Below are 26,489 nucleotides of genomic sequence, written 5' to 3'. Positions count from 1 at the left end.
AGAAAGGGGAAGGGTGGGGGAGCCGTTCAGACAGCGAGGAGACAAAAGGCTTGTGGCGAGAGAGCAGGAGTTCCTTAGGCCCCGGATCTGCCGTCGCCGGGGCGGAGATGGCAAGCTTCCCGTCCACAATAAATAGGAAAAACCTGAGTACACAGCGCATATGGCATCTATCTGCCTAGCAGAAGCATTTTCCTCTCCACGACAAAAAATCCATGGGCAGCCCCTCCCCGCCCCCACCCCACATTCCGCACTCGGGCACCCTCCCAGCCCGGTTTGGTTCAAGACATCCTCCCACGCGGAGGGCACGGGGAGGGAGAGGCGGCGGCTCCCGCGGCCTCCCCGGCGCGCCGTCAGTGGCCGGAGCCGTACATTTTGTCCCACTCCACGAACGAGTCCAGGTCCTTGGGGGAGGCCCTAGGGCCCACCTTGGCCAGCGCCGCCTCCAAGTCCTTGTAGGAGAGGGGGCGCTGCAGGCCCGGGAGGCCCGCCCCTGCCGCCGCCTGCTGGCACAGCTGGCCCAGCTCGCCCCCGGAGAAGCCCTGCGTGCCCTGCACCAGGGCCGCCAACTCCCGCTCGCTTAGCGCGCAGCCCTGCTGGGCCAGCGCCCGCTGCAGGATCTGCCCGCGGGCCGCACCGTCGGGCAGCGCCACATAGAAGCGGAGAGCGAAGCGCCGGCGGGTGGCCTCGTCCAGAGCCGCGGGCCGCGACGTGGTGCCCACGACCAGCACGCCGTCGGCCCCCGCGCCGCAGCCGCCGTCCAGGCAGGCCAGGAGCGGCGCCTGCAGCGCGCCCACCGCGGCGACGCCGTCGTCCCGGGCCGGCAGCAGCGCGTCCAGCTCGCTGATGAGGAGCACGGCGGGGGGGCGGCAGCGCGCAGCCGCGAAGGCCGCCTGGAGGAGGCGCGCGCCCTCGGCGGCGCCCGGCGCGGCCAGCGTCGCTCCGCGCAGGCGCAGCAGCGTGGCGCCCAGCTGCGTGGCCAGGCAGCGGCCCAGCAGCGCTTTGCCGGCGCCGCGCGGCCCGAAGAGCAGCACGGTCCGCGGCGGGCGTGGGCTGCCCGGGTAGGCGGGCGGCCTCAGCAGGGGCCACACCAGCTCCTCCTCCAGCGCCGCCTTGAGCGCGCCCTGGCCTGCCACGTCCGCCCACTGCACCGGGGGCCCGCACTCCAGCAGCTTGCCTGCCGCCAGCTCCAGGGCGCCCGGGTCCACGCCTTTGGGAGGCTCCCCCGACGGCAGCGCGAAGCCCCCGCGGGTAGCCGGCGCCGGGGCGCGCTCCGGGAACTTCTCAAAGGGCTCGAGCGGCGGGCCGTAGACGGGGGAACCCAGCACCTTGAGGGGGACCCCGCCCCCGTACTTGCCCGACGCCTCCTCCGCGGCGCCGGGCGGCTTCGCCCGGAACCCGTTGCCCCGACACTCGCCGTTGTCCGCCGCGGGGTAGGAGGCGCCGTCGGCTGCCGGGGCCTTGGTGGGCTCGTAGACGTACTTGCGGTAGCGGCCCTCGGCGCCCTCGTCGGCGGCCTTGCGCTTCAGTGACAGCCCGCTCTCCACGCCCGGAGCGGCCGCCGGGAAGGTGTAGGAGGCGGGCGCCGGCCGGGGCGGGCCTGGCGCGGGCAGCGGCGTGGGCGCCGCCAGGCCCGAGGCCAGGTAGGGGCCCGGGGCCGGGGCCGGGGCCGGGGGCGGCGGTGGGAGAGCCCCGTAGCCCGGCTGCGCGGCGTAGCCCCCCGCGGGGTAGTTGTAGAGCGGCCCCGAGGGGCCGTAGCCCGGCGGCGGCGGGGCCTGCAGGAGCGCGGCCGGAGGCGGCGGGGGCAGCGCGGCGGCCGTCTGCGCGCAGTAGCCCGGGGCCAGGTAGCCCCCGCCGTAGCCCGCCGCGTATTCGGGCGCCGCCGACGGGCCCCCGCACGCATTGCCGGCGTAGAGGGGCTCAGGCAGGTTCCCGGCTAAAACCGGGGAGCCCCCGAGGCCCCCGGAGCCGCCCCCGCTGCCCGCCTTGGTTCCCGGGAGGCCCTCGTGGAGTGAGGCCAAGGGGTAGGGCGGCTCCGGCCCTGGCCAGGGCTCGGGGTCCCCCTTGGCGCCATTGAGGAAGGCGGCGTCGCCGTAGCCGCCCAGGGCGGGGCGCTCGTAGGGCGAGTCCAGGACCCCTGAGTACTTCTCTGCGTAGCGCTTGAGGAGGTTGGAGGCAGTGAGGGCAGAGATGTCGTCGTGTGCCCAAGCATAGTGGCAGCGCTGGCGACCCCCAGGGGGCAACTCCAACTTGTGGGCCGGCGACGGGGTTGTGGAGGAAACGTCCAGGTGCTGCTCTGGCCACTGGTTGAGGGGCTGGGCGTGTTCCGGTGTCCAGTGCATCTTCGACAGAGCTGCAGGCAAGAGAGAGAAGCCGCTAGTGAGGTCCTGCAGAGCCTCGGAACCCACCGACCCCAGCCACAGGCTAACCCACTTCGCCTGCAGCTTGGGACAGGCTGGTTTCCGGCATCCATCACCCGCGGTTCCACCCTCCTGGGCATCCTTCTCCAGGCACCAAATACACAATATTTGCCGTGCCCTTCAAGGCCCAGGATTACAGTTATCTGAAAATACTTAACGCAGACCCAAGAGGGATCTGGAAATGACACATTTGGCCCTAACTTCTTATAGGCAGTGATTATTATTTTGTCCTGGCCACACCAGCCCTGCAGGACACATGGTCCTTACTTTCAGAGCTAACGTAGTGAAGGGTCAGGCAATGGGTGTGACACCCCAGCCCCAGGAACAGTCAAACCCACGTCGGGCTCATTCAGCAACAGATGTTTGCTGCATGCCCAGCATGGGCTAGGCACTACAGAGACACTAGGGTTATGCGGAGATGAGTGGGGCCTGCCCAGGGCCCCTGGCCTAATGCCCAGCAGTTTGATGGTCCTAATTGCTCTGTTCACCCCAGCCTTCCGTGAGATCCCAGGGCCCCAAGCAGTTTGATGGTCCTAATTGCTCTGTTCACCCCAGCCTTCCGTGAGATCCCAGGGCCCTCTTGGGGCCTGAAGTCAGAGATGCTGGTGTCTTGGGCAGTGCCTCATGGTCTCTGGGAAACCCTAGAGGCTGACCCAGAAGCATTCACTTCCTTTCCACTTGGTTTCTTTTAGCCTCTGCCTGATGAAGTTAGAGCACCTGGGTTCCGGACCCAACTTGGCACATGATGACCATGTGCCCAGGGAGGTGCTGCCACCTGCTGCCTTCCCGACAGGTGTGTCACCACAACACAAAAATGGTTATTTAGAATAAACAAATCATATTCCAGAGAAGATGGGAGAAAGTTAGTACACAGCACTGCAGTTAGTACACATCATAGAAAGTGGGTCACAAATTTCCCAGTAACCAAATAACTCACTTTGCAAAGTGAAAACCACCACCATACTCAATAGAAGCAAAAATATTCCTGGCATAGAGATCATAGAACTTTTTTCCATGGACCTCCAGAAGCAGACCTGTGAGATGTAATAAACAATGTCGTCTTAGACAGCCATGCCATCAACACTGCAGAAGTGATCCACAGCTGTTTCTTACCCTGTCCCTCAGCACCAGTCAAGGCATGAGCTAAACCCTGGTAAGAGGGATTCGGGGCCTAGGGAGCAGCACTCTCCAGGCAGGTGGCTCCAATGGGTTGGCCTAATCCAGGGATAAAATCTCAAAGACTAAATGGGCCTATGGCATGCTGGGCATGGTTTTTCCTGATGATTATTTCTCAAGCCTAAGCTTTTGATAAGACAGACTTACAGGTTCAGTATTCTTTCCCCAACAAATTTTTATTGAGCCAATACTAAGTGCTGTGCTAGGCATGGGGGCAGATTGAAAGGTGAATAAGATGGCTCAGCCCTGTGGAGGAGACAGGTAGACAACATCCTCTGTGAGGTGGGAAAAGAGAGGTGTGTGCCAAGAGCTCAGAGGAACACGCCACACCTGGTTGAGAAGGCCTCACAGGGAGGTGGTGTCTTGACTGGACTTTGAAGGGTGAGAAACCAAGTTGGCCAGACAGTCTAGAGGGTTCCAGCACTTTCGAAGGTGCAAAGCACAATGCATTCAGAAAGCCGGGGCTGTGCTAGCTCATATGCCCTGTTCCTCTCCTCAAGACACTTTACTGCCACCTTCTGGAAGATTGTCATAATAAGTCTACAAGTTACCATGTATATTGGGTGAATTGTGCCCCTTTAGAAGAAGGGCTCATGTGCAGTGCACAACCCACCTAACCATACATTGCAAGCCTGGAGGCAGCACCAAGAAATGCTGGGTCACCGGAGCCTTGGAAGTGGGTGTATGTGGGGGGAGGGGTAGAAGAAGAGGCTGAAAGTAATCAAGTCGCTTCTTGGGTTCACAGTTGCTCTTATTTGTGGCAGCATGTCGACAGCACCACCTCTGTTGACCTCACTGCCTCTTATGGCTGTGACCTGACATCAAAGGGAGAGGATGCTCTTTGAAAATAAAACTACTCTCAGCCCCACTGCCTAGGGAAGGCATGAGCCATACACACTAAAGCTTAAAAAGGAAAGTAGTGTTCGTGAGGTTGTTTCACCTCCATCAGAGTGGCAAGAGGGCAGAGCAGAGACAGCAGAGCTGAGTGTGGGGTTTGTGGGGCAAGTAGGCAGCTCTCCAGCTCCTGCTGAGGGGTCTGCGCAGAACAGAGGCATTACCTGGTGTCAGAGGGGCTGATTTCCTGGGACAACCGAAACCACAAGTGGTCTGGCTGCAGGGTCATAGGAGGTAACGTCAACGTTAGACAAACGCGAGTACCGTATTATGACACGGACCCCAAGCCCATTTTTTCCTATTTACTGTTATCTGTGCTTTGGATCCTTAATACAGAAAAAAGAGATTTGACCTTGATGATAGCACTTTCCCTGAGCATGTTAAACTGAGCATGCTGGGGAAAAAGAGTGACCCCTCCCAGAAGGACACAGACACAGTAAAGAAGGCTCTGGATCTGGACTTGTCCACACCCACTTCCTTCACCTGCTGCCAGACCCTCTGCTCCTCCTCGTGGCTGTTGTGTGGTGTCCTCCCTGCCCCTCCCACTCAGTTCCTGCCCTGGCCTGCAGCAACCTTCACTTAAGTCCCTACCCTCAAGACCACACACTCTGGTTATCACTGAAACTCCCCACCTCAGCAATTGCGGCCTCCAGGCACCCACCTCCGGCCCTCCAAACCTGTCCTCCTGGCTTCACACCCACTCTCCTGCTTCTACTCCAGGATGAGCCCCTCCCTGGAGGGGACCTGTCCACGGAAGCTCAGCCAGCCCACGTGATCTCTACCCTCAATGCCGTCAGATACTGGCCCTTCTACTCCAGGTGAATCTCTTCCTATTTCAGCCAGCGGCACATCTCCCGCCCCCTGGCTTTTTGTCTTCGCTTTTATCTACATCTACATCTGGTCCAGGAGGCCTAAGGGTCCATCCACCCCAGCCTTTGACCCCCTCGTGGCCCAGGCTGGGAGCTTGCCCCATCAATTAACTATTCCCCAGCCCCCCCCCCCCGCCAGTGTCCTGGCTCCCTCCCTGCAGCAAGTTAATTCTTTCCCATCTTCAGAAAGACCTCCTTGACCCTAAGTCCCCCGCTAGTTAGCAGCCCATCTCTCTTCCCTTCTCCTGCACGATCTGGCCTCTGCTAGAGGTCCTTTAGTGGTCTAACTGGGGAGCAGGGGACCAGGTCAGCAAGTTCTGCTGAACTTAGTCACATAGCACTAGAGACTTCCTCTCACCTCTTCCAAGGGAAAGAACAAAGGTCTGGCCAGAACCCAACTGCCTGAGGATTAAGCTCAACCAAACAACCCCAGGGAGGGCGAGAGGAGGACAGAATTAGAGGGAGAGGGTTGCCTGAGCTACACACAGGCTAAGAACGCTGGCCCGTGAGCCTGAGGACACACCTGCATGCATGCACGCACCACCGGGAACATGCACAGATGTGCACAGCTGCAAGCACATGTGCATATGCACGTGCGTATATACACCCTGTCTCTCTCTCGAGCTTTAAGTGTAGTCTCAGTTGTGCTTCCTGACACACCCAGGCCCACCATGGCCTTGCCTTCCCCTCTGCCCCACTCAGAAGGGCTGGGGTGGGGGAGGTCAGGGGGTAGAACAGGCTGTCTCCTGCCCCCCCCACCCCGGCCAGGTACAGCCCTCTTGCTCCTACACAGAGACCCTGGGCCTGCCTGTGGCCTAGCCCACAAGCTCCTGCCATTCAGCCTCCTACACCTGGAGGGATCTCCCCAGCAGAAGGACCCCCTGCCTCCCTCCCAGGTCCACAGGCCACCCTCCAGTCCACTCCATCAGCTGAGCTGGAGGTGAGGAAAGGCCCCCCGGACTTGGGGGAAAGTGTGGGCTTTGAGTCAGAGAGACCCAGGCTCAGACACTTACTACGTGACCCTGGGCAGCTTGCCTGACCTCACTCAACTTCAATTTCTCTGTCAGTTAAAGGGCATAACATAGGCCTTGCAGAGTGGCTGTGAGGATTTAAAAAGAGAGTATATGGGGGCCGGCCCAGTGGTGTAGTGGTTAAGTTGGTGCACTCTGCTTCAGCAGCTGGGGTTCGCAGGTTCAAATACCAGGCACGGACCTACACACCACTCATCAAGCCATGCGGTAGCATCTCACATACAAAATACAGGAAGATTGTCACAGATGTTAGCTCAGGGCTAATCTTCCTCACCAAAAATACATAAATAAAAAATAAGAGTATATGTGAAGTATGCAGTCCAGTGTGGGGTACACAGTAGTATGTATGATGAATGGTACAGTTAAGAACCCAAGCAGCAGCCCAGCCTTGCTGAGTGACTCAGACAAGTCGCTTCCCCTTGGGGTTGGGGGAACTTGGAGAATATTCTGTGGGTGAGGGTCCTTCCAGCTCTGGTATGACAGACCTGTCCTCATGCCATTTCCCCAGCAGCCCAGCACTAGGGGCAGAGCCGGTCCCTTTTCTGTGCTCCACACGCATGATCCTACATAGCCCTCACAACAGCCCTGGGAGATCATCATCACCATTGTCATCATCCCCATTTTACAGATGAGGAGACTGAGGTACAGAGACATTAATACATCCCCAAGGCCACCAGCTGTTACATAAGTGGAGCAGGATTCAGACCCCAGCAGTCTAACGACAGAGCCCAGGCCCTTCCCTCTTGGCCGCAGTGCCTCCCTGGTCCAGCCTTTGGTTCCCACAGCCAGAGAAGAGCCTGAGGCCGTGACACAGCCTACACCAGTGCTCATTTCCTTGGCCCTCTGGAAACATGTTTCTGTATTTGCCTGGGAATGTGGCTATGCCTCCAGTGCTGTATATTTACCCTTCAAACCTGCAGTTGGGAGCACCTACCCCCTGGGGGGGTCCCACGTGGCCTACGCCCCCCCAGGCAAGAGAATTTGTGTTCTCTCGCTGCAAAACAAGCAGAGCTGTCCCTTTCCCTGCAAACTTGCCATCTGATAAGCATCCACACCCCTAGGCTGGGCAGGCTTCCTTGTTTGGGTCTGTGGCCTTCCCTGGGGGTGGCTGGGACTCGGGAGAAAAGGCAACTTTCTGCCACTGTGGCAGCTGTGCCGTCCGGAGAGCCAGGTCGGCTCCTAAAGCAGCTCCCTCTCTGCAGACCCTCACAGGCCAAGGGCCTCCCACACAGGAGGCTGGAACTCGCTCCAATCCAGCCCCAGAGTGCAGTCCCTCAAACCCACAGGCGCCGGAGAAGTAGTAACAGGAAGAATTACCTGGTGGAAGAGTGAGTAAAGAATTCCTTAAACCCCTCCCCTCATTTCTAGGAAGTCCTCCAGGATCCACGAGAGAAGTCACTCGGCCTTCACAAGTGGCCAAAACACTCAGTGTGCTGATCGGTCCCCGTGGACCTGTCCAACCCCCGTGGGCCATGCCCGGGGCACTGCGTGCATGGGGCCTGACGCAGGCTGGGACAGTGTGATTGATAATAAGAAATGTATGTTTAGTCTTGGTCCACTGTTCCTGGCTCACAGCTCCCAAAACTCTTGGAATTTCCGGAGCAGTAAGAGCAATGGGAACATCTTTCCTTACAATTTCATTTCTTGTCCTCAGTTCCTGAAATAGCTTCAGAGCAATAAAGGTGAAATGGGTGTCTTGTTATTCATAACAAGCCACTTTCAACCACACCTGAGTTTATGTTGATAAGGTGATTTTTGGAAAGCTCCTAGGTAACCTAAAGATGGAGGCTGGTTGCCAGGGGAACCAGCCATGATTAGAGGATTGGAACTTTTAACCCACCCCACACTCCCTCCCACCTCCTGGGAAAGGAGAAGGGGCTCGAGACTGAGTTCAATCCCCAATGGCCAATGAGTTAATCAATCATGCCTATGTAATGAGGCCTCCACAAAAACCTAAAAAGACGAGTTCAGAGAGCTTCTGGGTTGGTGAACACGTGGAGGTGCTGGGAGGGTGGTGCCCTGGAGAGGGGGTGGAAGTCCAGTGCCCTTCTCACATACCTTGCCCTGTGCATCTCTTCCATCTGGCTCTTCCTGAGTTACGTCCTTTTATATTAAACCAGTAATCTAGTAAGGAAACTGGTTTCTTGAGTTCTGTGAGCCGCTCTAGCCAACTAATCGAACCCGAGGAAGGGGTCATGGGAACCTCCGGATTTATGGCCCATTGGTCAGAAGCACAGACAACAACATGAACTTGCAATTGGCCTGTGAAGGGGGGGCAGTCGTAGGACTGAGCCCTTAACCTGTGGGATCTGACGCTGTCTCCACGTAGCTGGTGTCAGAATTGGCTGATGTGTGGAGAACCCACACAGTTGGTATCAGAAGTGAAGCAGTGTGAGAGTAAAGTAGAGAGACACAGGAAGGGTGTGCTTTCCCCTCACACAGGCCTCAGACACTCCTCCTCCACCCCCCAGCGTCCCACGGCAGCAAACACCCTGAGCTGTCACGGTGACCATGGGCAAGACACCTAACCTCGCTAAGCTTCACTTTCTTCAGTTGTCAAATGAGACAGTTGGTGTGGATGGTGGACCTCAAACTTTTCTCTCACTAGGAACCCTTTAAAGTAAATTTTATACAGGATGCAGTGGGAAGGGACCCCAGCCATGCAGTATCAACGACCCCCTTCAACTCCCTAAGGAGGCCCCTAACAACGCTTCTCCATCACACAGAAATTCTATGATTCAGAATTCCATTACCCTAGGGGAGGGACGGGACCCGGCCCAACAGGGCTGGGGGTGGGGCAGGGAAGAAGGGGCAGCTGTGTGGCGGGTCCAGGCCTGAGTGGAGAAGGGGCCAATGCCGCCCTCCTGGGCCAGCTCCTCCTGGGCCAGCTCCTCGGTTCCATTATCTCCACCCGGACAAAGGGGCTGGAGTGGAGAATCCCATTGTTGGGCCTCGTATGGAAATCTCATTAATCTATTCACCGCGGCTCCCACAGGCCTTTTGTCCCAGGCTTTTTGTCCACTGCTCACAACTGGTGCCCCAGGGGGTCTCTGGCCGCCTGGCAGAGCTTGAACAGGACTGTTCCCCATCCACTGGGCAGTGTCCCTCATGCCAGCCCCCGGTTACTGCAAGAGGAGAGGAGAGGGAGGGGTGACGAGAGGACTCGGAGAAGGAGTCACCTGCCACAGCCTCGCACCCACCACACAGGAACCTCCTCCCTCGGTCCAGGCCAGAGAGCAGCCTCCAGCACAGATGGACCCCCAGAACCCTGCCTGGGGGACCCCTGGGGCCTGGCACAGGGCCTAGCATGGGTAGGGCTCAATAAATGTTTAGGGGATGAACCAAAGGAGGCCAGAGAGGTGGCTGCAAAACTGCACGTTGCAGGGGCTGCAGCCCGTTTTCTGCAGATACCACTCTGGTTTCCAGCCAGCAGACACTTTCGTGATACATTTAGTGTGCCGGATCCTGAGTGTCAGCTGTTAGAGATGCAGAATTGCATCAAACTGTGACCCGGCCTCAGGGACGCTATCGTCTAACAGGGAAGATAAGGGAAAAGTGGTCACAGCCGAAAGAAAGAAAGAAACAGAGGGAAGAAAAGAATGAATTCTGGAAGTTCGGAGACAGTTGAAGCTATTTTCGGTGGGAAATCAGGCAACACCTATTACGAGTCATGAGGATGGGAAGCACTGGGGTATGTGCATGGACTCCAGGTTGGCGAGAAGAGGAGGGACCGAGCCGAGCAGGGAGCGCCAGCATGTCCCTGTCATCACTCACTCACTGTCCACAACACCCCACCTAATAGCTACTATTTACAGATGAGAAAACTGAGGCCCAGACAGGAGATGCGCCTCGCCCAAGGTCAGAAAGCGGGCCTCCTCCCTCTGGCCAGTGTTTTCCCCACCTCCACAGGCTGTGGTAAGGGCAAGGATACGAACTGAGGACAGACCCCTGAGGGGAGAAGCAGTCTGCCCACGGGATCTGAACAGTCTCCCTTCCTGTCCCTAACCTCACTCTGGCTGGAGAAATGATGCAGTACTTGGAGCCGGGAGGGGGAGGGGAGGAGCACAGGAAGATGAGGACGGCCGCAGGCATGCGCTCTGAGGAGTGGGAATGGTCAGGACAGGTGTGGTCACTGTTGGGGTGATTCTCTTCGTGTCTTAGGGCAAGTTGCTTGTCCTCTCTGTTTACTGTCTGTGCACATCACAGGCCTCTCTGATCCCTCCGACCACACAAGGCAAGTCAGCTTTCCTCTCCATGCATGGGGCCTAAAGAAATCTAGAAAAACTCAGGCCTGCTGTTTTCGGCCCACAGGGCTTTGCTCACACAGTTCTGCCCATCGGAAATGCCCTCCCACGGCCAGCTCTTTCCCATCCTTCAAGGCCACAGTGAGTCTTGCCTCTTTTCATGCGTCCTCCCCGGCCACTCCAGCCCTAACTGACCCCTTGCCTTCCCGGGCACACTGGAGAAAGTCCCTCCTGGCAGCAAGGACAGAGCACATTCCTCCTCCCGTGCACTGCTTCCGTGCCCTTTCACACTTGAGGATGCTGCTCCCTCAAGTCTCCCCTCTCCTGCAGAAGCGCTTTCCCCTCTCTGCTGGGTCATTCTCATCAGCCGACAAACAGGCTGTTATTTCTCCATCTTCGGGGGAACAAGCTCGAAATAATCTCTTGATCCCCCTCCAACTACACCCTATTGCTTTCTGCTTGCTTTTTAGCAAAACAAAAACCAAGAAGTTTAGAAGTTGCCTATACTGCTATTTCTGATTCCCCTCTTCCAATCTCTCGTGAGCCCTTCCAGCCAGGCTTTCACACACAGCACTCCAGTCACCCACGTGCATGACCACAGGGTTAAATCCACGGTTCAGCAGCACTGGACTCAGCTGATCACCCTCCTTCTGGAAAGTTCTTCACCGGGCTCCCAGCCCCCTCTCCTCCTCAGCCTCTTTTGCTGCCCTCCTTTTACACCCTCACCTCTGAGCCTTGCAGAGCCAGGGGCTCAGTCTTTGGAGCCTTCTCTCCACATTAACTCCTCGGAGACCACATCCAGTCTCATGGCCTTGACCATCGTTTGTACACTAAGGATTCCTGAACGAGGTTCTCCAGCCTGGGCTTCTCCCCTGACTCCCCGATGGCGTAGTTAACCTTCTTCTTGACACCTCCACTGGAATATTTAATTGGCATAATTAACATGTCCAAAAATCAAACTTCTGACTTCCTCACCCCCGACCTACTCTTCCCCGTCTTCCCCATCTCAGAAAACGGCAGCTTCATCCTTTCTAGTTGCTCAGGCCCGAAACCTTGGGTCATCTCTAACTTCTCTCCTTCACACCTCCGACCAGCAAATCAAATCGGCCTTGGCTTCAAAACCTATTCAAACTGCAACCACTTCTCACCAGCTCCAGCAACGAAGCCCCTCACCGCTGACTGTGGTAGCCTGCTGTCCCGCCTCCCCACTTCCACCCTTGGCCCCCACTATCTATTCTCAACACAGGAACCACGAGGACCCTTGAAAACATGTCTGATCATGTCATTCTTCTACCCAGAAGCTTCCAGTGGCTCTTATTTCACTCAGAATAAAAGCCAAAGTCCTCACAGTGGCCTATAAGGTCCTAAAGATCTGCTTCCTCTTTCCTCTGGGCCTCCCCTCCAGCCACAATGGCCTCCTCGCTGCTCCCCCCACACCAGGCTTGCTCCCACCTCGGGGGCCCTTGCTGCACTCTGCCTGCAACACTCCTTCCCCAGCTCTCTGCACAGCTCACACCCTCACTCACTCCAGGTCTCTGCTCAACTGTCACCCCATCAGACAGTGTCCCCCTCAACCTGACGTTCTCCGTAGCACTTGTCATAAATCTGACCTACTAGTTGCTTTATTGTCTTGTGTCCACTAGAAAGTTCCATGAGAGCAGGGACCTTGTTCACTGTCATATCCCAAGCATCTAGGACAGTGCCTGGTACACAGTAAGTTCTTAATGGACTCTGTAGAATGGATGGATGGATGGATGGATGGATGGTGGATGGATGGATGGATGGTGGATGGATGGATGGTGGATGGATGGATGGATAGATGGATGGTGGATGGATGGATGGATAGACGGATGGTGGATGGATGGATGGATGGATGGATGGTGGATGGATGGTGGGTGGATGGATGGATGGATGGATGGATGGTGGATGGATGGTAGATGGACAGATGAGCAAAGAGGCTTGAAATTGCCTCTGTGCCCAAATAAAGAAAAAAGTCAGGGTGACTAAATTTGAGCCCACATGAGATGGTAAGGGTGACAAGAGGCAAAGCCCAGGACTTCCCTCGGGAGTGGACAGGGAAGGGTGCCTCCTGGAAGGGGGGTTTGTGTCTGCGAACACCAGAGGAAACTGCCCACCCAGCCCCCAGGGACCCCACCTGGCCTCCCTTTCTTTTTAATCTTCCTCCTTCTCTCTTCCCCTGGTCAGGACTCTGGGAAATGGCAAAGGGGCGCTGGAATTCCCATCAAAGGCCACCGGACACGTGGTAAAGAGATCAGGACCCTTGGGACCCAGCCTCCTCGAGGGAGTGAGGCCTCCCCGCCAGCCTGGCTCCTCTCTGGGGTAGTGGGGTGCTCTGGCCCTGGACTCCTCATATGTCAAATGCCAAACAGCAGGAGGTGAGCCTGAGCGAGGCTGGCCAGGTGGCCCCCATCTGGGCCGCGTGCACACACGCACTGGGGGGAGGGGAGAGTGCAGAAATCCCTGCCTGTGTCGCGGTCAGGGCCACAGACAAGCTGCGACCATCTGTTGTCGTCTTGAGAGGCCAGGCCAGGGGCCCAGCACCCTTGGGGATAAACCTTCCCTTTCTCCCCGCCTTCTAGTGTGTGCAAAGAACTTTCCTAGTTACCACCTGGTTTCACCCTCACAACTTCTCTGCCAGATAAGCATATTCTCCCCATTCGGCAGGAGAGGAAACGGAGGCTCAGAGAGGGGGAGCGATCCTCTCAAGTTCATAACAGCCAGTAAGAGGAGACGCTGGGACTCGCAGCCCATTCTGCCAGCCCTCCCCATCCCAGCCGTGGCCAAGGTGCCCGGGTGCCAAACACAGGGCCCTCACTGGGCTGGGCTCTCAGGCATGGCCCTTCCATCCATCCCTGGCTCATTGCTCAGCTCCAGCCCAAGCCTGCCCCACAGCCCCCTCTTCCAGGAAGCCTTCTAGGACTGATACCTCCAAGGAAGTTCCTAAGATGCCTCAAAGTCTAGAGTCTGTACAGCCTCTCTTTCCCACCCTGGGCGGTTGGTGTGTCCCTGGATGTTTGTCCCCCTGGTGATCCAGGACCTCTTAAGGGCAGCACAGCCACCCACAGGAGCGGATGAGTCCCGAAATGCACATGATCCACACTGGGGCGGGGGTCCGACAGACTGCGGAGGGAAGAGGCCAGCCCCAAGCCACACAGCCAGGAAGGGATTTGCACCCAAGAGCTTGGCTTCCACCCCTGAACACAGCCTCTAACCCTGTGCTGTCCCAATCGCAGCTGCTAGCCACAGGTGGCTATCTAAATTTAAATTCATTAAAATTTATCAATTATTTTTAAATTTAAATTATTTATTAATTATTTTTAAAATGTATTATTAAATTAAATTTAAAATTCAGTTCCCCAGCAGCACAAGCCTCACTCCAAGCACTCAGTCGTCACGTGGGATAGTGGATACTGTACTGGTCAGCGCAGACGCAGAACCTTCGCGTCATTTCAGAAGGTTCTACTGGACAGCGCTGCTCAAACCCCAGGCAGGCTCCTTCCAGCCAGCGTGCTCCCCACTGCCACGGGAGCCTCTACAGCTTTCTCTTGAACTTGAATGGAGCCTCACTTCTTAGGGTCTCCAGGTAGACATCCCTGGAGTCAGACTTCTTTCCTTAGGATTCCTACGGAGTTTTATGCCAGGCTGAGCTCCAGCTTCCCCAGGAGCCAGGGAGGGAGGGAGGGAGGGCTAACTGGACGCACCCCCTCCCCACCAGCCCAGCCTGTCCTGCCTGCTGCCCTCAAGCCCAGCGCAGGAGAGGAGGGGCAGGCTGAAGAGGAGGAGAGGACGGTAGGACAGGGCAGTTTGTCATCTGGCCCTTCAGGCTGTGCTTCCTTCCCTCCCCCATCAGCTGCTCAACACCCCTCCCCCCCCCCACCATCCTCATCCTCATCAAATCCCAAAGACAGATGGGGGCCAGCACGGAGAAACGTGACCACAGTGAAAGCACTCTCAAGTGGCAACAGAGTCCGGGGGTCACAGCTGTGTCCCCCGAGGCCTGGCCAGTCCCTCACGTCCAGCCTTGTGTCAGCCAGGCCCGGGCTAAAGCGAGTCTCAGTGAGGGAGGGGGGAGACTTAGGAATCTTAGGGGGAGATTTAGGAATTCGTAAGTGCTGGGTTATTCCAGCAGACACGACCCCAGTTAAACGTGCCGTCACTCATGTGGTCACTCATCCATCCATCCATTCAACCCATACCGAATAAGTCCCCACTATGTCAAGATGTAACAAGAGGATGTAAAGATGGACAGGTGGGCTCCCTAACCAGCTTGGCCAGGTAGGGACCTGGCTTGTTCTGGGCTTAATGCCTTTTCCAGGCTAGATGAAGGTCCTTTGTCTCTACGCAGTGGTCTGAGCAGGATGGACACCCCCACCCCCTCCCCTCAAACAGGCGCACATGCACACACACACACACACACACACACACACACACACACACACACACGCTCTTTCTCTCTCTCTCTCTCCCCCAGCTGCTGCCACAGCCCCCCCTCCCATGCTCTCTCTGGCCAATCACAGCACTGAAGTTTAAGTCCCACTGCCCAGCGGCCCCCAGGGAGTGTATTAGCACATTTGAACCGCTCAACCTGCAGTGACAAAGCCCGGGGCCTTGGGAGGAAACACAGCAGGAGGGGTGGAGGCCTGGGGGGAGCTGTCTTCCATACCCTCCCAGGGGAAAGCTCAGGACTAGATTAAGCATTCTGGGGCACAGAGGAATTTGGGGGCCCCAGCTCCAGCAGTGAATAAGCGATCCATAAAATCCTGATTTACACACTCACTGATCAAACGGCCCACAACTACCCTGGGGGGCTGGGGGTGGCTCCTGGGCTTCCCCTACTCTTGCAGAAGGTCCCGGGGAGCCGGGGGCTCGACCCAGGACACAGATCCCCATGTTTTATCTGCAGACTCAGTCTCATCTCAATCCCCATGAGGAGCATCCGTCCCCAGAGCTTGGGGACCTACCTGTACCCCCCGTGATCTGGCTGTCTTTGGGGGTGGCTGGCCCAGTGGCCATCTTTGTCTGCCCTCTGTGAATAACAGCTCTTCTCCTCCCCTGTCCTGCCCCGGGGCTGCCAGGGCTGACTTCAGCCTCCTCAAAGCTGCTAATCACTTTTCCAGCTCTGAAGCCCCCCTCTCCTCCCGCCCCCTTCTTTCCAACAGCCCCTCCATGTTTTCTCTTGACCCTCCTCCTGGTGCTAGAGCTGCTGGGGACGCTCTGAGCCCTTTCCCTCCACCACCCGTCTCACCCCACCCCTAGGCTACACGAGGAGGGGGTACCATCTCTCTAGCCCCCACCCATCTCCCTGGAGACATCAGGTAGGGAGAACCAGCCTGGTTATTCCCTTGCCCCGTCCCCAAAAGAAAACACAGTTGGTCTTCACCTGCTTACATTCTGTTTGCTTCACTTAGTTAGGCTGCCTGACATTTCAGCAACAGAAAACCACTCTGGTTAACAAGCATCCTCTTGTAAACCAAGTGTACCTCTGGAAGGGTCCAGGCCATCAGCCCCTTGCCCCTCAGTGAAGGTTAGCAAGGCTGATTTGCTTCTCCCTGATGCCCACTTAAGGTGAGCTGCACCGAGGAGGCAGAAGTTTCCATCAGGAGGCCAGGGACAGCGAGCCTTTGGGGCTGGGAACTGCTTTAAGGGCAGCGCACCTGCCACAGCCTCTTCTCACTACCTGAGCTCAGCTGGAGCAGGTTAGGGATGGACTTCAACTCCTGGGCCCTGGGGACAGGACAGAAGGGGACGGAGGGCTCACAAGGTCAGGCTGATATCTCCCAGAGGCCACTGCATGCTGGGCTGGGGGCCTGACCGCCACGATCTCGTTCAGGCCCCACAGCAGGCTGCTAGGCAGGGACTGTGGTGGACTGTGGGGGAGCCCATCCTACAGCAGGACACATTCCTTTCCTCTCCTTTCCCTCACCTGCACTGGCTGCTCCCAGGGACCCTCGAATGCAGCCCGGACCTACGAGCAACTTGAGTGAGGCAGGTGTCTGAAGGCCAGCCTGAAAGATTGACAAAGGCTGGGGTCTCTGAGCCCACCCTAGCAAGCCCGGGGTCCATCTGGAGGTCACAGTCCCACCTCCTTCCTGTCGCTCAAGGAGTGAGTCAGCCTCTGAGATGTGGGACAAGTGTCTCAGTCTCTGTTTCCTCCAGTGTGAAATGGGGGGACCCAGCATCTCCCTCACAGGCTGGTGTGAGGGCACTGAAGGAAGGTGGTGCTTCCAAGACCCGCTGGAGGGGGCCAGGGGCTGGGGCAGGACAGCAGCACCGGCTCTGACCTGGCTCCTAAGAGGGCTGCTGGCTAGGGGCTTCAGCCTGAGAAAGGGGGGAAGGGAGGAGGACCCAACGGGCTGGAGGGGCTCCAAGGAGAGAAGCGCAGCTCCCAAGCTGCCCACGGGGCCCAGAGTGGACAGCACTGCCCTGCAGGAGTGACATACCTGTCCTGCCCCTGACCCACGGCCGGGGGGCTCTGCAGAGGCTGTGAGGGAACTGAGCTCACCATCACTGGAAATGCAGTCTGTCCCAAACCACAGCTTCCCAGGAGGTCCTAGCCTGCCCCCTGGCTCCTCTGACCTGTGTCCTGGGGCAGCTCTCGCCAGCTCCTCCTCGGCAGATTGAGGGAGGAGCCCCAGGGCCCTGCCAGGGTCCCCCTTCTGCCATTTAGACACTTCAGGGCCCTCTTGAGAGCCCACCATGCCAGAGCCAACTTCCTCCTGAGCCACACTTTTCACCGTCCCTGGGAATCTTAGGGGGAGGCTCAGGAATCTAGAGGAGATTCTTTAGGACTCCCTGGATGGCCCCCAAGACCCCAGGGAAAACATCTCTGCCTTCTCTCCCCAGAGCCCATGCATTCACCCAGGCTGGACACCCTGGAGGCCCTGGCTCTCTACCTCTTGCAGCCTCCACCCATCCAGCTGGTCACTGAGTCCCTGAAACGACCCACGGCTCTCATGACCCCCACCAGGGCTGGCCCCACATCTGGACTCACTGTCTCTCCCTCCTAATCTTTCTTCTGCACAGCCGCCAGGGTGGTCCTTCTGTCTAAAATATAGACCCAACCCCTCCTGACCTCAGAGTGGACACCAAACCCCTTAGCCTGGCACTAGAAGTAGATCAGTTTGTCCTCCCAGCCTCAGACCTTGCGACTGTGGCCCCTTCTAACCCCTCCAGCCACGTAGTCCATTCTCTGGGCCAGACGTGGTCACACTTCCAGGCCTTTGCTCCGTCTGGTCCCTCTGCCCAGAACACCTTCTCCCCAGTTCTGCAGCGGGGGTGCTCCACGCTCTTAGGCCACCATGACTCTCATGCTGTTGCTGGCTCTCTCAGGGGTGCCCCGAGCAAGTGCCCTGCCCCTCGGTCCTGCCATTTAAAGGCCTTCTTTGGAGTTGATGTCACCCGTTCCCTCCCTGCTCAGCGAGCCCTGCCCCTGGGCCTTTGCACAGCAGTCCCCTAGCCCAGTAGCCTGTCTGTTCCCTTTCCATTCTGTCCTTTCCCTCCCAAGGTCCCCTCCCCAAATAACCTTCCCTGGTACAATGGCAGTGAGAAGAGCAAGGCCTTTGGAGTTCTTGCTATAGTACTTGTTCTAAGTAATTCCTCTTTTTGAAGATTATTTACTTTTTCATTGAGGCACAAAGATTTGCAGTTGAAGCCTGTGCTCTGCCCAGCTAGAGTCAACCCCTTCCTGAAGTGCTCAGCTTCTCAGCACAGTATGGAGACAGGAACAGCCAGGCACAAGGCTTTCAGGGGCTTCAGTGCGTGGACACGTGGATGCACATCCAGCCGGCACTTGGTGGAGGGGGCTGTGGCTACTGCCCAGCTCGGGCACGCTGCTCTCCAGGGCTGGGGAAGACCCTCCCAGTGCCTGTCTCCTCGTGGGTCTGCACCTGGGGCTCCTCATGCCCTGGGACTCGGCCCCACGTGGGTGTGGGATTGGATGATGAGGTAGGGCCTTGACCAGCTTCTAGTCATAGGCCCCTTTTGCAGTCTGGTAAACCTGTGGCCTGTTCTCAAAAATACTTTCTTGGGGCAGCGCATGGCCTAGTGGTTAAGTTCGGCTTTGGCGGCCCTGGTTGGGTTCCCAGGAACAGACCTACACCACTCACAGCGGCCATGCTGTGGTGGTGACCCACGTACAAAATAGAGGAAGACTGGCACAGATGTTAGCTCAGGGCCAATCTTCCTCACCAAAAAAAAACTTTTTCAGTGCATAAGATAAAAATATATGGGACTACTTTGTCAATTATACCTCAATAAAGCTGGAGGGGGAAATAAAATTTTAAAAATACATGAGGCTACAAAGGGAATTAATAACATTGGGATACAATTCTATCCACGAACTCCTCAGGGGTCATGGACCACAGGGCTCAGCCCAAAAGACTAGAGCCCCCTCAGGCCCCACCCCTCCCCTCAGCCAGGTTTAGGACCCAAAGTTGACCTGAGTCAGTTTGGGTAGCACGTGACCTCCGAAAAGCTTAAGCTTTAAGGCCTGGGTGATCCTGTGTTCCCTGGCCCCATCCCTGTGTGTGGGGTGGGGGAGAGACACGCCCCGCAGGGCCAGGCCTGGGCGGAGGGAAGGAAGCAGACCCAGGCAGCCCACCTGGGCTTCCCAGTGGCCGCCCCCCCCCCCTCCTGCCCCTTTCCCAGCCCCGGGGGTGCTGGGCTGAGTAACTCCAGCTATGCAGCCTGGCCGGTCCACCTGGGCGTGAGTGGGCAGGGCTGTCCTCAAGGGGGTGGTCCCCCCACACCTGCAGCCCACAGGGACAGAGAGAGAAAGAGAACTGGGGGGAAGGTGCTAGGCAAAGACTGAACAACCACAGCAATTCCCTCTGTCTGTCTGCTCCTCTATGGGATCCCAACACCCCGCCAAGCACCGCTCTAAATCATTTCATCCTCACAATACCCCTAGGAAGCAGGTACAACTGCTATTCTCGTGTCACAGAGGAGAAAACTGAGGCACAGTTAACTTGTCTAAGTCACCAAGCTAAGAGGTGTGCCACTTGCCCGGGCAGCCTGGGGCCAGATGCCTTTCTGCCTCTCACGTAAGAAGATTTGTTGTTCCCATTTATCAGCTGAGAAAACAGAGGCGTCAGTGGATTCCCACCATCCTCATCAGCCTCCCCCGCCCCCTTAGCCCTCTTCCCTCCCCGCCCACCCCATACTCAGCCACAAACCCTGGAGCCTAGCATATTTCAAAGTGGTTCTCGTAGGACCAAGCAAGTCCTTGCAGGTCTGAGACTCCAGACCCTGGTTACGTCACTGCCACACCCTGGGGAGAGCAAAGAGAGGCAGGGCAGCGTGCTGCCTGCAGACCATGGCTAGGCGAGTGGGGAGTGTTTCCTCAGGAAGAGACTCCTGAGGACCGAATATCTCTGAATACCTAATGACTGTGGGTATGCAGCCCTGCACAGCCCCTCGGCTCCTCCCTGCCGCTCCCCATCCTCCTGGAAAGAGGAAAATCCTCCATGGAAATTTCTGGGTTAATGTTAGCTGTCTGAGAGCCTGTGGGTTGTCTCTAGAAGTGATGAGCTCCCCGTCAGCAGAGGCCTTCAGCGTGAGGCTGTCTCTACCAGGAGGGGCGCTCCCGGCCCGGCGGAGGGCTCTTCCCCTCCCCTCCGCAGCTTTCCTGGGCCATCCCCACTTGCACGTCTAACAGGCACTGGCAAACCCAGCCAGTCCCAAACTGAACTCCTGACCACCCCAGCCTGATCCTCCAGCTGCCTGCCCCGCCCCGGCGAGGCAGCTCCTTTGTTCCCAACAAGGGGCTCAGACCCTAAGACTCCAGCCTGAAGAGGGCTACAGTATGAAAGATGGTGACATAAGAATGGCCATCCCACATAGAACACAGTCCATCTGGAAAAGGAGCCCCTTCCTAGAGAAGTGAGGGTCCGGCCACTAATGAGTACTGTGGTGGAAAGGTGATTTCCCCTGGTGGCCAGAGAGTTCGCAGGGGCCCCCTCTGCCCCAGCGGAAACCAACAGGCAGACTGGCAAGGGGCAGAACCACAGGATGCAGTTCGGGGAGGTCTTTCTTCAGCATAACCTGAATCCCAGAAGAATCCCAGAAGAAGATAGGGAATCTTCTTTCCCTACTGGCCTGGAAAGAACAAACACTCCCAGACTCTTGAGCATCCAAGGGCCAAATAGCAGTCAGCAGCAGGGTACTCTTCTAATTCCTACTAATTCCCTACTAATTTTCCTACTAATTCCTACTGCGTTAGGGCCTCTGTCACCTATGAACAGCCTCCCTTGGGGAAACCCAGTCTCCTTGGTACCCTGCCAATGATGCAGGCCATGCTGTCAAGTCACTGGTCTTTTCCCTGAGTCTCCCCACTCCAGCCCATCCTGTGCCCTCTCCCAGCTCCGAGCGTGCCTCTCCCCAGCTCACACACCTGCAGTGGCTCCCTGCTGCACAGAGAATACAAGGAGAGCAGTCCTGAAGGCATAGCCTGTCCCTTTGCCCCTTTGCTAGTTCCCAACTGTCTTGTAAGCTCCCTGAAGGTGGGACCGCATCAGAAAATGGCTGTCAGATGCATGGCTACCTGCATAGAATACCCAGGGCCTGCCACAGGGCCCTGCCGAGTGTGCAGTGAGTGTAGCCACGCTTGATGCCAGGTGCGTGTGGCAAAGCAAACCAGGCTCTGGTCTCTCCCGGCCATGTGGGAAGCAGAGGGTTGTTACGGGAGATCTGAGGCAAGAAGGCCCCACTCAGGGCCGGGTACGTAGGTGCACGGAGAGTGTGAGGGACTCTCAGGGGCCCAGGAATCTGACCCTGGCTGGGCGCCCTCTGGAGCCTGCACAGTGCTGGGTGCTCAACACAGGTCTGTTAGAGGAAAATGCAGCCTCCTGGTCACATCTTCCCATCCATCCCTGATTAATCCCAGCACTGGGCAGGGGAGCAGGTGGCCTGAGTCCACCTGCAGGCAGAGGGCGGTATGCTTCCACCTCCTAGATTCCTGAGGTAGCCCAGCTGGCTCTCCTCTCGGCTGCCTCCTGAGCCCCCTGTGCCCTGACTCTGCTTTGGAAGGAGCTTTAAAGATGGCCCGGGTGACCCCTGCTGTGGGCCACGACGTTCTCACACGTGTCCACTTTTTCTCCTTTCTCCTTTATAGGGAGGTGGGTCTCTGGAGGCCCTGGGTTCCGAGTCACTGAGCAGGTCACCAGAGGCAGGCGTGTACTTCAGAGACAAAGGGCACACTATTTGAAACCAGGGCCTCTGTCACCTGTGAACTCACTCACTAGTGTTCTTATCCCCATTCTGGAGATGAAGACATTGAGACCCAAACAGAGCAAGTGACTTGTCCAGGGTGACTGCACCTGATGAGTGGCAGGGTCACTGCAGCCCAGGGCTTGGCCCCTAGGGTGGGGGCCATGATTGGTCATCATAAAATGGAGTCGGGGTCACAGTCCTCTGGAGGCTGGCCCACAGCCACTGCCCAACATTCCCATTCACTGAGAACTTACCCCCCACCTCCAGTCCCCAAGATGAACTACAAAGGCTGACACTGTCCACACCCCGGTCCTAACGGGAAAGAGAGCAAGGTTCCCATTGCACTCCCCTCTCCTTGGCTGGGCCAAGCGGGGAAACGGCAGCGTCAACAGCAATTACAGCCCTGAGCACTGTCGCCTGCATTTCTGCCCAGGCCCTCATGGGCCCACAGCCACCCAAGACTGGAACTCAGGGCTCCCAACTCCCAGCTCCCGCCTCACTTAGTCCTCACGATAATGCTTATGCGGTGGGCACCGTTCCTGTCCCATTCACAGACGAGATATAGAGTATTTAATAAGTGCTGCATGAATGTTCGCTATGATTCATCAAGATACGTATGAAATTGCTCGGAGAAGAGCTAGGCTGTCTCGCCACTCATCCTTGTTCCTGGGCACAAGTGGATCCTAAAGCAAAATAACCCCCGGACATCCTCTCTCCAGGTGACACACTCAGAGATGAGATGACCAGCCCGTACTGGGACCCAGGCAGTGTGAACCTTTCCCACTCAAAGGCTGGCCCAGCACCTCGATCGGCTACCCTTGGTCCCTTTGCTCATCCTGTCCATCCGCCAGTAACAAAGTCATGGAGACAGCACTGAGTGTGGAGGTCAGGAGTGCTGGGCTACAGGCCCGACTCTGCCCTCAGCACTACAGAGGGGGCTGGACCAGGGTGAGGGCTTCTTGATGTAGGGTGCCCCTGGGCTTCAGGGGCCCAAGAACCCTCTAAAGCAGAATGCAAAATCTGGGTCAATTGATGTATTTTTCTGGGGACGGCTTTCATCAGTCCTTGTGAGGGATCTGTGAATCAAAAAAAGTTATGGACCCCCAGACTAGGTGATCTTGCAGACTCCTTCCATCACTAGTATTCTTGGGCTATATGCATTTAAACGTAAATGCCACTCCCCATCCTTCAAGGCCAACTCAGCTTGCTGCTCCAGGAAACTCTCTGGTTTCTTGCCTCTTTGACTGTAGCACTTGCAGGCTTGGGGGCCAAAGCCTTGCAGGGTCCCTCCTGCCTAGATCTCCCTCACCAGCCCACCAGCTCCTAGAAAGGAGGAGGGCCAGCCCAGGGCTGAGATGGCAGAAGACGCCAGGGCACCCCATAGTCGGCCTAGTGTGGCTCGCCCCTGCCCACAGCCTCTGTCCACTGGAAGGCAGGCGCTCTGGGTGTTGGACCCCAGCGGACCCCAGTGCACCCAGGCATCAGGCCCACCTCTCCCTGCTGCAGCCCTGGAAGCTCACTGAGCCATGCTCCTGTGGGGAACCTGGTTTCCATTAAATCAGGTAAAGGACTCATTAACTGCCAGCCAAGTCAAGAAGAAGCAAAGTCCTGCTAGAAGGCACAAGGAGAGTGAGGGAGACTCGCCTGTCCCCCGCCCTCCCTGGCTGACCCATGGTGGGGGGAGGGAGAGGCGGGGAGGCTGGGCTCCTAAGGGTCCAACCGCCGCAGTAGAGCTGGGGGTGGAGAGTGGGGGCAGTCTTGGCCCAGATAATAAGCAATTGTTAATGTGATCCATATGGATCCTGACTGGCCTCTCTGTTTAACAGGATGATAATGGCAGGGAAAGAATGCTGGTCTGTGGGGAAAGGAAGGGGCAAAGTCCTCCCCAGACTTGGGGGGTGGGGGAGGGTCAGCAATGAGGAGGAGAGAGAGACCCACCCAGGGGTCTCCACCCACCCAGGAGCGCAGAGCTATTTGCCTGAAAGTGTCCAGATTCCGTGCTTTGCAGGCTGCCCTTACGAAACCCCTTTTATGCAGCCAACAAATATTTACGGGGCACCAACAAGGTGCCAAGCCCTGTGCCAAGCCCAGTGCGGGTGGGGTGCAGGGAAGTACATGCCCCACCACTGTCCTCCAGGAGGCAAAGCCAGGTGTGGACTGAGCCACAAAGGCTGAAAGGAGGCACAGGTGCAGGGCTGGGAGGACATGGAGGGAGGAGTGACAAGAGCTGGGGGCTCTGGGGAGCTTACATGGAGGAAGTGTGGCATCCGAGCTGGGCCCTGAAGAATGAGGAGGTTGGGGAAAGACAAGGACAATGGCGAAAGCATTTGGCTGAGGGACACCAAGAGCAAAGGCAAAGAGGCGTGAAATTGCGTGGAGGGAGTCTGAGATCTCAGCAATAAAGCTGCAGCCGAGGGGAGGGGGTTCTTGCTCCATAAAAAGCTGTGGCCATGGATGACCACGAGGAAGGCAGGAAAGGGCTCTGGGAACAACACACCCCGGGCTGGCGCCTCTCCCTGCCCCCTCCAATCTGTGTACTGCAATTGTCCACTCTGGGGATCCTCAGCGCAGCCGCAGGGCCTCGGAGGCCAAACTCATCCCTGTGTCTCTCAGCCTCCTTCTTCTTCTGGGGACATTGGGGTCCCCTGAGGAATGGGGGTTTTCTGGGCTTCACCAGGAGCAACTCCACCGCCTGACACAGCTAAATTCCCTTTGGCCTGAGAGGACTTTGCCCCAGAAAATATTACAGCGAGGGCATGAGGGTCGCTCCTGACAGGGCTGGCTGCTACGGACACCAAAGGAATCAAGTGGAAATAAATGAAATGGCGTTAAAGATGGGAAACCGGGATTTACGAGGCCTGTCACCCGGCCCTGCACGGCCGGCCGGCAAGCCCCGCCCCTTTCTCGCCCACCCCAGGAAGTCCCGCTCCGCCCCCTGCCCGGCAGCTCGCGGCCACCGGGTACCCGCGCGGCTGCTGCCTCCGGGCGGCGCGGCGGCTCCGAGGTGCCCAGCGCGTCCGTCCTCGGCGGGCTAAGGCACAGCGGAGACTGGCGCGTGCTCCCGGCCGGGAGGTCGGGGAGTGAACTCCAGCCCGGCCGCTTCCAGGAGGAGGCACTGGGGTTTCTGGTTGGAATCTGGGAGGGTCTGGGGCTCCCTCCGCAGGGTCAGAGTTCTTTGGACCACGGCACCACCGGGGCCACGCCAAAGACTCCACAGGGAAGACTCGGGACCGAGAATTCCCCTCCCACGGAAGCCCAGAGTGGGTTGCAGCCGGATCCCCACTCCTCGCTGCCTGGCCTAGGGCAGGAGCCCGCTCAGCCGCGGCAGCCCGTGCGCAAGACAACACAAACATTCTTCCGTCCTCTATTCTCCTCCAAATTAGGTATCCATGGAGACAGGGCCAGGCAGCCTGACAGCCCCACGGCCTAATCCTGATTTAGTGACCGTCCCTTTAACAGCCCACCCACCCGTCCACCCACCCCTGCGCTCCGGGCTGCCGCTGGGCGCAGGCTCCAGGCCGCTCACACTCTCCCCCGTGCAGACCCCTTCCCAGGCCTCCTCCGCCCGGGAGGGGCACGGGGCCTGGAGGGGCCGGGGAAGGGGGCCTGCATTTGCTGAGCACCTACTGTGTGCCCGACCCTCTGCGGAGGACCCTCTACAGAGCGGGTTCCTAGCAAGGGAATTTCTGAGTAGACCAAGAGAGGGCTCTTGGAGTGAGAAGTTTAAGGGGCTCTCTCTAGAGAGCGGGGAGCTCAGAGGGTCTCCCTTGTAGCCTACAGCCCACGGGTGAAGATAAGTGCAGCTTCCCGCAGGACCCTGACTCTGAGACGGGAGCTATGCTCTCCCAGGCCAGAAGAGAAGAAAGGAGAGGGTGGGCAGTAGGGGCGCAGGGCCCAAAGTGGCCTCAGTCTCCTGTCACTGCCCCGTCACGATGCTGGGGAATCTCTGGGCCAGGAACCCAGCCCCCAACCCCCTCCCACACACACAGGGGCCGCTGGACAAAGACCTGACGGAGTGGGAGGGGCCTGCGGGCCGGCCCTCGGGCTCTGGTCACAGGATCCTTCTGGGACCCGAACCCGCAAATCCTGGCTCCCCATCCCCCAATCCCGCAGGCTCCCCCCAGAGCCGGCTGCTCGCTATTGCTGCAGCGTCCGCACCAAAGGGGGCGGCGAAGAGGGTGCCCGTCGGCAGCGGAGAGGAGATCCCCTTCTTTGCCCGCCCCCTCCCCCCGGGAAGTGACCCTCGGCTCCCACGCACCCGCCCGGGTCTCTCGCTGGCCTTGCCCTTCGACCTCCACCTAGTTGAGCCCCGCGCCCCGCAGCCCCGAGGGCCCTCTCCGGCCCTCGCACTGCCCCGCGCCCGCGGACAAAGCTCCGGACACCCCGACCGAACGGTCACCACTCCCTGACCCCGGCCCGCCCGGGCGCTCCCGTGCCTGCCCCCGCCCAGGCCCGCGGCCCTCTACCTCGGCATCCCGGCCGGGTCCTAGGTGAGTGTGCGCGGCCTGGGGGGGCGTCCAGCCCCGGGGCCAGGGCGCGGGCAGGGGGCGACAGGCCGGGGCTGGGGGGCAGCGGCGCTCACCATCCTGGAGCCGCTACTGCTGCGGCTGCTGCGGCCGCCGCGGCCGG

The 26,489-nt window shown here is 58.2% G+C and overlaps 1 protein-coding gene across 1 annotated transcript; it reads right to left on the bottom strand.

Moving 5' to 3' along the window:
• Positions 1-231: 231 nt before the first annotated feature.
• FIGNL2 (fidgetin like 2) lies at positions 232-26,489 on the bottom strand. The gene is made up of 2 exons (XM_058558217.1): positions 26,327-26,489; positions 232-2,350 (listed from the first exon to the last, which is right to left on the bottom strand). The coding sequence occupies exon 2, from the start codon at positions 2,337-2,339 to the stop codon at positions 351-353; it is 1,989 nt and encodes a 662-aa protein (XP_058414200.1). The 5' UTR covers positions 2,340-2,350; positions 26,327-26,489; the 3' UTR covers positions 232-350.

The sequence above is a fragment of the Diceros bicornis genome, chromosome 17, assembly GCF_020826845.1.
Source record: "Diceros bicornis minor isolate mBicDic1 chromosome 17, mDicBic1.mat.cur, whole genome shotgun sequence".
Lineage (NCBI taxonomy): Eukaryota > Metazoa > Chordata > Mammalia > Perissodactyla > Rhinocerotidae > Diceros > Diceros bicornis.
This window is presented reverse-complemented; position numbering and strand designations above follow the sequence as displayed.